Source organism: Polypterus senegalus, chromosome 4 (genome assembly GCF_016835505.1).
Source record: "Polypterus senegalus isolate Bchr_013 chromosome 4, ASM1683550v1, whole genome shotgun sequence".
Classification (NCBI taxonomy): Eukaryota; Metazoa; Chordata; class Cladistia; order Polypteriformes; family Polypteridae; genus Polypterus; species Polypterus senegalus.
Window position 1 is genome coordinate 57488045 of NC_053157.1, and position 13523 is coordinate 57501567.

At 37.7% G+C, this 13523-nt stretch overlaps 1 protein-coding gene across 5 annotated transcripts in view; it reads left to right on the forward strand.

Annotated features, from left to right (window-relative positions):
• trpm6 (transient receptor potential cation channel, subfamily M, member 6) overlaps window positions 1–13523 on the forward strand; it is a 166383-nt gene that overhangs the window by 83632 nt on the left and 69228 nt on the right. For all 5 annotated transcript variants that reach the window (XM_039750707.1, XM_039750706.1, XM_039750708.1 and 2 more), the window contains exons 10-11: window positions 9619–9691; window positions 9905–10005. In XM_039750707.1, the coding sequence (XP_039606641.1) occupies window positions 9619–9691; window positions 9905–10005 (174 nt within the window). The remainder of the gene's footprint in view (window positions 1–9618; window positions 9692–9904; window positions 10006–13523) is intronic.

A 13523-nucleotide genomic window follows, 5' to 3' on the forward strand; every position in this document is an offset into this window, starting at 1 on the left:
GCATGATGCTGGAATGGTGTACTCACTTGGCTGGGCAACAGCATGATTTCAATAAAGATGGAATCACTCGAATGATTGGGGTTTTATTAACAGGCAAAGGTCGATGCTGGAAGGACAATATTTTAATAAACAAATGCACATTGTGTAACCAAAATCATTATTTAAAGAATGTAGCAGAGAAGTTGATAACCAAAATAATTTAAATAAAACATAATAAGCTAATTAAATAATGCAAAGACAGTTAAAAAATAAGATGTAAGTCTTAGTTAATTAACAAATAAATTTATTGTCAAAAATCAGATTGAAACACTAATGAGAACACTAGCCTTTTCTTGGTTTATCCAGAACTTTATACAAAAAGAAGGTGCATAATGCTGACCTTTATACCCTTATTCTGGTGATATCATATGCTGCATGTTATTCTAGGAAACTAGAATGAGCATTTGATAAGTAACCGGAAGAAAAAGGTGTAATCAGAAGCCAAGAAAATAGTGAAAACCTGGAAGGACACTGCACCATAATAAGCCTTGATACTGTACCCACAAACACACACCCACATGCACACACGCACAATGTCTCACTCAATGACAAATACTTTCTGCATGCTAATCCTATTGTATTTATAGCAATACCACAAATACATTAAATATGGAGACAAAGCAAAAGCACACCAGATCCAATACAATCAAGAAGGGACACCCTTTTTTGTACTAACCTCGCACTATGCCTATATAATAATGACAATTTATTCTTTACACCCACTTATTGAAATTTCAACATTTGTTAATGTAAAGTCCAAAAGGGCGACAGATAATTCCATACTCTTCTGTACTCGTCTGCAATAATAAGTGGAAAAATAAATGGACTCCTTTTAGAAAAACAAATTAAAAATAAAGACATTCCAATGCAATTTTAATAGGGGCCATAACTGTATTCAGATTTAACCAGTAACGTTGTGCCAGCACCAGACATCAGCTGGTGAGATATTGATTAGCTGTACATTGAATCAGCTGTTCCTCTATGATTTCCTGGAAGGTTTATTTGTTGCATAGTGGTAAAACTACAAAATCCTCACATTTTATACATTCACGTTTTTTGAGTTAACACTCAATTTGTCTCATTCACAAGGAGACTTTGTATCTTCCTCAGGTTAAATAAGACACATGACTACATTTTTCATACCTGCTATTTCCAGTTTCTTCCAGATTGGCCTGGGGTCCCTGCTGTTTGACCCACAGGTCAGTATGTCTGGCTTGAGTGCCTAGAGCAGCTAATCAAGTTACTTTTGTCAGACTTAATTGTACAGTAATCTTTTGCTCTCATATTCCAACCCCTTCATTTTCTGCATACTTTATTCTGATATATATTTATTTTTATTTGTCATTTTTGCCTGTCAATCTACACTCAATAACCCATAATGACAAAGTGAAAGCATGTTTTCAGAAAGATGGATGCAAGGCAGGAACTAATGTATAAGATAGCTCACTTAAGCACCCCTGCAACTCACACTGAGACCTTTCAGTGTTATCAGCCATGCTGACCTGCATATCTTTCAAATTAGGTAAAAAGCTATAGTATTTGGAGAAAATTCCTAAAAATACAGGGGTAGACCAAGAAAACACACTTTTGCATTTTCTTACAGGGATTGAACCTCAGACATCTGCGAATGAAGGCAAAGCCTCTGATGTTGTGCCACAGTGGCTGGTTTGCTTTTTTGGGAGGGTGAAGATCGAAGTATTAAATTACATCGAGCCCCAAGTAAGGGCGAACACATGTCGTGTACTCTTTGTATTATTTGACAGATATTGTATCACATATCTATGATCTGATTCTCGCAATTGAGAGCACGAGGCAGATGTTTGTTAACTGGCAGACCAACCACAAGCGTTACCTGGTAGGTAACCACCTAATAATCAGATTGCGATACAGAATAAAAAAAAAAAATACACACACATAAACATATATATACAGTATATATATATATATATATATATATATATATATATATATATATACTAGGCTCACCCGCCTTTTAAGGTGATCAACTTTTAAGTTGTCCACTTCTTAAGGCAATTCAATATGTAGATCAATTTGATATTTTATACAAACTCATTAATTTGGTTATATTGCATTTGAGCGGTATTACTTTAATACTCGTAGTTTCTGTTATTTTTGTGATGAAATTTAAACTTTTTTTCTATATTGAGGTTGCCCTTTTGAACCCCCCTGATATTTACTACGCGGTGAGGCATTTGTACTCCATCAACATTAATTATTTCCAGAGACATAATTTTGTCTATTTTCCCAGCGCATCACGCACAAAAGCAAGGGAACGATGGTAGCACCAGAACTCTGCTCACATCATGTCGCCGTGCGCAAGCTGCAAGTAGTAAGTCTGTGATAAGCGGAATACCGCTACGCTTTCCACTCACGGGACGGAAGGACAATCCCGACCGCTTTTATATAGTAAGAAAGAAGAAGAAGATATCGCACAGTCTGGAGTAGAAAATCATCTTTTACCTGGAAAAACAAAACTACAAATCCCATCATGCATTGCAAAATGGACGGGGCGTGTGTGAAACTCGCCCGACTGCTTTTATATAGAAGGATATATATATATATATATACATATATATATATATATACTAGCAAAATACCAGCTTCACAGCGAGAAGTAGTGTGTTAAAGAAACAATGAAAAGAAAAGGAAACATTTTGAAAATAACGTAACATGATTGTCAATGTAATTGTTTTGTCACTGTTGTGAGTGATGAGTGTTGCTGTCATATATATATATATATATATATATATATATATATATATATATATATATATATATATATATATATTTACACACACACACATAAACATATATACATATCTATACATACACACACATATATACACACAAATACATATATATATATATACATACACACACACATATATAAACATATATATACATATACATACATATCTACATATATACACACACAGCTATTTCAGTATCAGTGCAATACGCTGCTTGTTAAAATGGATAACTCCCGCTCTTACGTGCAAGTCTGCGTGGATATTATGAACTATCGTATTTGTTCAAGTTCTATTTAAATTTTAAATAGAAGGAATTTTTATTTAGTCGACAGAAATATCTTTGGTAGGAATGGTAAAACAGACAGGAATATTATTCCTGAATAAATCAACTCAAACCTTAAACAACTTATAATATTTTGCTCTCCATAAAAATATATCCTGTCTAAATTATACAAGTTAGAAATAAAGTAAACATTAAAAGAACAAACATTCAAATTTCTTTACTCTTATGTAATTTTATATTTTATAAAAATAAACTTAGATTTTAAATATCCCAAAAGATTTTGCTCTCCATAAAAATATATCCTGTCAAAATTATACAAATTCAAATATGAACATGCTGCATAACAAAACCTGGAAATATAAATAAAATGTGTTCCTTTCAGCAATAACAAATCAAATCATTCAGTTGTCTTTGCTCATATGTCATTTTAGAGCTGGACGCCTGGCATCTTTTTTTGGCCACAGGTTCGTTTCTGTTTGCTGTGAGGTTCTGTGTTGTGGAGATTCTCAGGATGGATTGCAGGTGCTCATAAGTGAGGCGACTCCTGTGTGCTGTTTTGTTAGTCTTTATCACTGAGAAGAGCTTCTCACACAGATATGTGCTACCAAACATGCACGAGGTTCGAGCCGCATGTAGACGGACTTTTTTTGTTCTTCAAAGTCACCGGCGCGTGCAAACTCAGTGCGCTCAGTTTATCAGCAAAGTGCGTATTTGGGAACACCGTAGTGACGACTTGGTTTAACATTACTTGGTAACAGGGAAAGTGGGGCAAGTGGTTGTGTCTCCCATAAAAGCAGCCTCAATTGAAATCACTTTGTGATTGTGCACGGGTAAATTCTGTAATTACAGCCACAATAGCTCCACAAATGAGACACACGGGTTCAGTAAACATATACTCAGCCTCCCATCGGTTTTTAAAGGCTCTATTTTCAGAATCAACTTTTCTCTTCAGCATCGTGTGAGCTAGCGTTGCATTATGGGATCTGTAGTTTATTGTGTTACCAGCGCTTCATATACCCGGGCTTTAATAACAATAATACAGTATATAAAATGATCTCGGGCGGATATAATTACACCGGGCGGATGTGGCCCGCTGCCCTTGAGTTTGACACATATGGACTAAATAGAACTTGAAAAGATATATTTATTCAAATGTGATCGCGCAATTCAGATAGAGTTGACGCGCACTACAGCCTGCATGCCTCAATTAGTCATCCTCCCCTCACCCTTACTTTTTTACCGTTCATCTAATGAATACACTGAGTTTGGCTTTACCAAAACAATCATTGATGGCGAATAAAGTATCCATTATTCGAGTATGTAGATCGGGATATATATATACATATATATATACCCGCGTATCGCAGCAGAGAAGTAGTGTGTTAAAAAGCTAGAAAAAGAAAAGGGAACATTTTAAAAATAATGTAACATGACTGTCAATATACAGTATTTGTTTTGTGAGTGTTACTGAGTGTTGCGGTCATCAAGGATTTGATTATCATTATTTCTTTCAATCAGGCTCGTATTTGTAGGATGTGTTGTGTTCAAGTTACATTCCATGTTTGTCAATCGTTGTAAAGATGACAGGTTTCATTCATCGATTCGTTTCTTACTGCATCAATAAACAGCTCGTCTTCTTCTTTATCTGAGACCTGACACACTGCATGCACGGGTTTTTTTTACACTGTCTTCCTTTAGCGGGACATTGACTTTTTCCAACGTGTGCTTTGTTTCCGCAGTAGTTGGATTTATGAATATGCTTGTATGTATGAGACGCTTCATATTTTTTGCTGCCATTTCAATTGTGTAATTCGGTTTTTGTTCAGCGCTTTTGGAACTGTTGCCTTTTATCTGTGCACTGCGTCAGTTCACGTGAGCCACTCGGTGTACATGCATCGAAGGTTCCCAGCTGTGCTGGTGCCATCTCCTGCTATGTCCATGGCTGTATTTAATGTTACCTTAGTCCTGGCACTTAAAACTTTCTCTCGCAGTTTCACTGAGTTTGTGTCAAACACCACCCTGACCATCTCATCTTCCTCTCCATAAGCACAGTCCTTCACCCGTGAATATTTACCCGTGGCAGTTTGCTATTGGATTGCCGCTGACGGACGGCCTTATATGGGCAGGCACTAAATTACAAACGCCAGCGGCAGCCTGTCTATGAACTTAATTTAAAGTGTAGGTTTACATTGTGCTTTGTTTCCGAAGTAGCAGAACTCATGAATATGGTTGTATATGTCACTCGCTCGCTTCTTATTGTTTCGCTGCCTTCTCAATTATATGTTTTCTTGAGCGCTTTTTTGAGGTCTTCCTGGTTTTCTATGTACTGCGTGATTACGTGGGAGGCGTGATGATGTCACACGAAACTCCGCCCCCACGGCGTTGAAGCTCATCTCCATTACAGTAAATGGAGAAAAACTGCTTCCAGTTATGACCATTACGCGTAGAATTTCGATATAAAACCTGCCCAACTTTTGTAAGGAAGCCGTAAGGAATGAACCTGCCAAATTTCAGCCTTCCACCCACACGGGAAGTTGGAGAATTAGTGATGAGTCAGTGAGTGAGTGAGTGAGTGAGTGAGTGAGTGAGGGCTTTGCCTTTTATTAGTATAGATATGTTTGGATATGGTGGGTTGGAAAATGACTGACTGACAAAAAAGTTTCCCACAATAAAATCCTCTTTGTGGTAGTACTTGTGTTCAAACCTGTCTCTGTCAAGTGCTTGGGGATCTGGAGTGCCCACTGGTGGTCAGAATATATACTGTATATATATTATGGACTGGGCCCCGGACACAGGCAGACAGACATCGTTGGTTCCACCACACAGTTGTTTATTTACACTATATTTACAATATTTTCACTCAGTGCACTTAACAGTGCCTCCAGCACCGTTCCCCCAACTGTCCAGGCCTCACAAGTTCAATGCCTTCCTGGCCACCTCCCGTCCTCTCTCTCTCAGCTCCGTCCTCTTCCGCCCGACTCTCGCCAATGACTGGAGGGAGGCGGCCCCTTTTATAGGAACCCAGATGTGCTCCAGCTGCTTCCCGGCAATCAGTCCTAGCCACACCCCAGTGTGGCGGAAGTGCCGCTGCGCACCGAAGCCGTCCGGGTGTCCCCTGTCGTCTTCCCCGGCACTTCCTGGTGTGGCGGAAGTGCTGGGCTCCAGGGTTCCTCAGGCCCCTGGGCGCCGCCTGGCGGTGGCCACGGGCCCCTACAGGGTTGGGCTTCCAAGCCCTCTACCCGTGGCCCCAACATAACCAGGACGGACGCCTCGCGGTCTGGAGGAGGCACAAGCCCTCCTCTGGTCCTCCTGGGCCCCGGCTGGGGACCACAATATATATATATATATATCTATATATATATATATATATATATATATATATATATATATATATATATATATATATATAGATATGTATATATATATATATACACATACTGTATGTGTGTGTGTATGAAAAAACATAAAATATATATAAAACATAAAAATTATTCTTTTAAAACAATCTAAAATTATAAATTCTTCACTGCTTTTGTCTGACCCCCCCCAAAAAAACATTTTTTTGAGCTTGTGATTGCAATGTTCAATCCAAAATCCAATTCAGTCCTTTTCAATTCAAACTCTCAGACACCTGCTCTTTTTAACTACACACAAGCACTGCTAATTTTAAAGACTTTAACACGGGTATTCTCTATGTGACTGACACTGAAACATATTTCATAAATAACAAAAAAATCACAAAATAAAAAATCAATATATAAACAATATATGTGACAATCACATGCGACAATATCATGTACAGATCATTTTGATTCTTAGAAGCTTGCAGTGCAAACTGCTTTATGTAAAATTTGAAATTATTAAAATGAAAATATTTCTGGCAATCATGAAAAATAGTATATAAATAAGACACTATACAGTATGTGTATGTCATTCTTAAGAGTCACGTTTAACTCTCTATTTTTTGACAAGCAATCGCCTTGTCACTTCACCCCACATGCCAGCCCAGGTTGTGGGTATAGACTCCCATTGTCCCCACATCAGGAAAAAATTTGGTTCAGAAATAAAATTATTTGTGTGAACATTCGTTGAACACTCAAAGGAAGTCTGAAGATAATCTGCTTTCATCAGACTGCTTAGATTTACAAGAATTCAGTTTAGATGAACAAAGCTGTAGTCCTGCTGACTTTTTCTTACCATATGTTAAGCATGTGCTGCAGTACATTCACTTCATACCATGCAGTACATAAGCGGGGGGCATTAAGCAGGGTTATTTTAGAATTAATACTTATTTCTATGCTATCTTCACCTACTATCACATATTTTATTTATTTTCAGTTTAGTTTTATGAACTTTTGACCATTTCTATTTTCTAATATTAGTGACAATAAAAATTAAAAAAAAAAAATTTAATTCAGTTTTTTGTTTTAGCTTAACAAAGGGCTATCCATTGAAGTTTAAGAAATGCATGCTGTGGCTCCGTTGCACTTAAGACTGTAGAAATATAAAGAAGTGCCCATAAAAGAAACACTGGCCATCTAAACAAAAAGAGTTATCTTCTTAATACTTTGTAAAGTATGCCTCAATTGCTCTGTAGCAGTGTATACTTCTTCAAGGAGAAGACTGTTTATTTGGGCACCACAGGACAGTTTAAATTTCAGATAAAGTACTTCACATTATTTTATGAAAGCAGGTGATTCACAAAATCTGCTAGACATTGCTGAATTATTAAATTGCTATGGCAGCACATACTGTGTCTCTTTTTGTCTTTCGTAAACTGAGGTGATGTGAGTAGACAACAGCTTTCTTCTGTTTGTTAAGTAACATAGCCAGTCATTTTACGTTCTGTAGTAGGTCTGTGTTTTTTCAGTGTGCCACAGTTTTAAATCATTTTATCGAGATAACTGTGTCCCTTTTAATCAAGTTCCACAAGCCTTACCACCTACAGTATATGGGTTACACATTTACTCTTACTGCTGTCAGTGACACACTTGGAGTACACCAAAATACTTGTGTCTTGTTATAAAATTCAGTTTCCAGCTAGGCAACAACTGTTACGCTCATTAGAAAGGACATGGCCATTAAGTGTGTAGTCTATTAGTAAAAACAGAGAGAAAGTCAATAGTGGGTTACTGACATTTTTTTAGTTAACAAAATAGAAAGAACCAATTTTTATTTCCATCCATTTTCAATTGATTTCAGTAAGTTTATGAGTATGCATTTAACTTTTAATTTTTTTCTGATTTTAGTTTACTTTTTCTTTAATTAATTAAATTCTTGCATTATCATTTTACTTACAGTTTTTCTTAATGATAACAACTTTGCTATTTGGTGAATTTTCTAAAAATACTTTGTTTGTACATCTATATACTTAAGTTGTTACCACTTGTGAACAATGTCCACCATTGAATGTACTCTGTTTTTTAAAATCCAGTCAGTCACCCACCTACCAAAAATTTAATTTAAAAAATATACACAGATTTGTTTTTTGTCAGGTTGGTTATAGAAAAGCTAAGTAATTCTTATAAAAATCCTTTCAGTCTTGAGAACTTGATACATTATTTACTGTTTCATGATTTACCTGACAGTTGCCTAAGGCAATGCCCTCTCTAGATGCTTTATTATAAGCTATCAGTTTTCAATAACATATTATAGTCTCTGATAAAACCCATGTTTATATTTTATATATAATTCCACACATGAACTACTGTACCTATTGATAGTGCAGTTTGGTACAGTTTTGCAGTGATCAGTGCTGCTGCTCCACAGTTCCAGTGTTCGTGGTTTAAGTCATGTGCCTAATGTCTCTGTTGGTTTTCCTCTAGGTAGTCCAGTTTTCCTCTCACATTCCCAAAGATATGCAATTTAGGTAAACTGGTGAACTCTTAAATGGCTCCTATATGAGTGGGCCATCCAGCTGACTGGAGCCTTACGCTTAGTGTCGCTGGGATAGGTTCCAGTTAGTGCAACCCTAAACTGGACTAAGCAGATTTCAGAAAATTGTTGTGGTTCATGTGTGTGAGGTATACCTTGAACTGATGTTGTCTTAAGCTGGCCCCCAGATATAGAGAAAATAACCCTCTTTCTATAGCATAAGCCATAATTTTTGCAATTATATAAGGTATCAACCTCAAAGTGCTTGTTTTCTCCTTCTACTACTACTACTACTACTGTGGTTAATAATAAGAATAACATTAAATATTGTTCATTAGTCATTTATTCAGGCTCAAGATCACAGAACCTATCCTTCTAGTATTAGGTTACATAGCAGGAAATATCCAAGGATTGGGTGCCAGTTATCTCTCAGGGCACATCCAGTCCATCACCCAACTAGTTCAATCAACCATTCCTCCACATCACTGGGATATGACAGGAAGTACCAAAAGAAAGTCTTCATCCACAGTACCAGCCTTCAAATCCATGTCTTCTGAAGATATGAGGCAGAAACAGTAACCATCGGGCCCTTGGGGTGCTCACATAATACTATGAGCCTACTTTGATGCAGCTGTATTTCTCTCTAAACAGATAACTATTTTTGATGCTGAATCAGATGATCAACAAGACATGGATGTGGCAATCCTTACTGCTTTTTTAAAAGGTACAAAATTGTCCTTTTTTACAGTTAGCTGCTGGCAGTCAGAAACTGACCTTCCTAACCTTTAGTTTTTGCAGTTTCACTGTTTTGTTAAAATCTTGTCAAGTATTATAGTAGCAATGAGTCTTATAAGCACTACACCATATTAAGTAAAAACTGTTTGTTTGATAAAGATTATAATATATCCTACATGTGTACTTTTTAATTATTGATTAGGAACAAATGCATCTGCATCTGATCAGCTAAGCATTGCATTAGCATGGAACAGGGTGGACATTGCAAAAAAACACATTGTGGTCTATGGTCAGCACTGGAAGGTATGTGTTTCATTTTCATTTCACAAAGTGGGGTAAAATATGATTTTTTTAACATTAAAAAATATAGTAAAAGATTGTAAAAATATTTCTGACTTTCCCTCCTCTTGTTTTGGTAAAGATAATAACAGGCTGAGCAGGTCTGACAAGACTTCCTTAACCTTAGCCTGAGGCTTTAGCTGCTCTAAGGAAATTCTCAGGTGTTCTCTCTCAACTGGCAACTCTTAATCCAATGCAGGAGCTCTACTTCCATATTGGCAAACTTCTCTGTCATGGACAGTGAACTCCACACACTCAGAGTACCTCCTGATTGTCTCTGTTCTCTGACACAATGCTTGCAGGTGTCATTTTTGGGTCACTTGCTCTTTCAGTCGCCTGCCACCTGTGTACTTTTTTGCTGTTGCAGCAGTTTCTAGGTGGCTGGCCATTTTAATTAAAATAGTTTCTGTTTTCAATCTGGTTACTGTAAGATTCTCAATTAAAAGTGTTAGGTTTCCTTTTTGTGGGACACCCTGATGTAGCTTGTATCTCAACCTAGTCTGTCACAGTTTTCTAGTAATAACCTGTTTAAATAAAAAAAAATGTTAAAAAGATCTTCTAGTTATCATCCATCATTTATTTGCTACTGTGAGTTCTGTGTAGTAAATCATAGCACAGAGAATTCAGTGGGCATAAAGGAAAATGGATCATTTTGGACTCTTTTTTTTATCCTGCCAGCTGGACCATAAAAACCATTAATACGTGGATTTAGATATTTCATGACTTAGGTTATGTAATTATTATTATTATTATTGTTATTATTGTTGTTGTTGTTATTATTATTCACATCAAAGAGTCACTATTCCAGGTCACTCACTATTCAGGGAATGGATGTGGAGGTGGTGTACTGCTAAAGCTACTTGGGGCGTTCGAATCAATTATATCCTGTACTGGTCTCAGACCTGTATAAGAAAAGGCAGAGCAGACTCTTTTTCCTCAGGAACCTGAGTTCCTTTAATGTGGATAGTGACATCCATTTCAAATTCTGTACCTCTGTGATAACCAGAGTCATTTTCTACGTTGCGGTGTGCCAGAATGGTAACATTACAAACTGATTAAGAAGGCAGGCTCAGTTATGGGATACACTCTCGACTGGCTAGAGGTAATAGTGAAGGAAAGAATGAAGACGAAACTGATAGCCATTGTAAACAAGGCTGCACATCCTCTCTTTGACACACTAGCATTGAGTACTTTTAGTCAATGAATTATCAAGCAAAGTGTGTCAAGAAACACTGCTGGGGCTCCTTAATAACAATATCAGTGTGAATTTATAGAGCCTCACAGTTACTATGACTGCTTCTTTTACCTTTGGCCAAGTTCCCCTTTGGGAAAAATGAGGTGTCACTCTCTGCACTCGGGTCCCACTTTGGTTTGTCGTGTGATGGGTGCACCAAGGGGCTATCAGCGCATGCTCCCAACATCTATCTATCTATCTACAGTGCATCCGGAAAGTATTCACAGCGCATCACTTTTTCCACATTTTGTTATGTCACAGCCTTATTCCAAATTGGATTAAATTCATTTTTTCCTCAGAATTCTACACACAACACCCCATAATGACAACGTGAAAAAAGTTTACTTGAGGTTTTTGCAAATTTATTAAAAATAAAAAAATGAGAAATCACATGTACATAAGTATTCACAGCTTTTGCTCAATACTTTGTCGATGCACCTTTGGCAGCAATTACAGCCTCAAGTCTTTTTGAATATGATGCCACAAGCTTGTCACACCTATCCTTGGCCAGTTTTGCCCATTCCTCTTTGCAGCACCTCTCAAGCTCCATCAGGTTGGATGGGAAGCGTCGGTGCACAGCCATTTTAAGATCTCTCCAGAGATGTTCAGTCGGATTCAAGTCTGGGCTCTAGCTGGGTCACTCAAGGTCATTCACAGAGTTGTCCTGAAGCCACTCCTTTGATATCTTGGCTGTGTGCTTAGGGTCGTTGTCCTGCTGAAAGATGAACCGTCGCCCCAGTCTGAGTTCAAGAGCGCTCTGGAGCAGGTTTTAATCCAGGATGTCTCTGTACATTGCTGCAGTCATCTTTCCCTTTATCCTGACTAGTCTCCCAGTTCCTGCCGCTGAAAAACATCCCCATGGCATGAAGCTGCCACCACCATGCTTCACTGTAGGGATGGTATTGGCCTGGTGATGAGCGGTACCTGGTTTCTTCCAAACGTGACACCTGGCATTCACACCAAAGAGAGCAATCTTTGTCTCATCAGACCAGAGAATTTTATTTCTCATGGTCTGAGAGTCCTTCAGGTGCCTTTTAGCCAACTCCAGGCGGGCTGCCATGTGCCTTTTACTAAGGAGTGGCTTCCATCTGGCCACTCTACTATACAGGCCTGATTGGTGGATTGGATTGTTGCAGAGATGGTTGTCCTTCTGGAAGGTTCTCCTCTCTCCACAGAGGACCTCTGGAGCTCTGACAGAGTGACCACTTACGGATGATGGAGGCCACTGTGCTCATTGGGACCTTCAAAGCAGCAGAAATTTTTCTGTAACCTTCCGCAGATTTGTGCCTCGAGACAATCCTGCCTCTAAGGTCTACAGACAATTCCTTTGACTTCATGCTTCGTTTGTGCTCTGACATGAACTGTCAGCTGTGGGACCTTATATAGACAGGTGTGTGCCTTTCCAAATCATGTCCAATCAACTGAATTTATTACAGGTGGACTCCAATTAAGCTGCAGAAACATCTCAAGGATGATTAGGGGAAACAGGATGCACCTGAGCTCAATTTTGAGATTCATGACAAAGGCTGTGAATACTTATGTACATGTGCTTTCTCAGTTTTTTTATTTTTAATAAATTTGCAAAAACCTCAAGTAAACTTTTTTCACGTTGTCATTATGGGGTGTTGTGTGTAGAATTCTGAGGAAAAAAATGAATTTAATCCGTTCTGGAAAAAGGCTGTAACATAAAATGTGGAAAAAGTGATGCGCTGTGAATACTTTCCGGATGCACTGTATCTATCTATCTATGTACAGTTGTGCTTGAAAGTTTGTGAACCCTTTAGAATTTTCTATATTTCTGCATAAATATGACCTAAAACATCATCAGATTTTCACTCGTCCTAATAGTAGATAAAGAGAAACCAGTTAAACAAATGAGACAAAAATATTATACTTGGTCATTTATTTATTAAGGAAAATGATCGAATATTACATATTTGTGAGTGGCAAAAGTATGTGAACCTCTAGGATTAGCAGTTAGTTTGAAGGTGAAATTAGAGTCAGGTGTTTTCAATCAATGGGATGACAATCAGGTGTGAGTGGGCACCCTGTATTATTTAAAGAACAAGATCTATCAAAGTCTGCACTTCACAATACATGTTTGTAAAAAAAATATTTCTGAGGACCTCTGAAAAAGAGTTGTTGATGCTCACCAGGCTGAAAAAGGTTACAAATCCATCTCTAAAGAGTTTGGACTCCATCAATCCACAGTCAGACAGATTGTGTACAAATGGAGGAAATTCAAGAC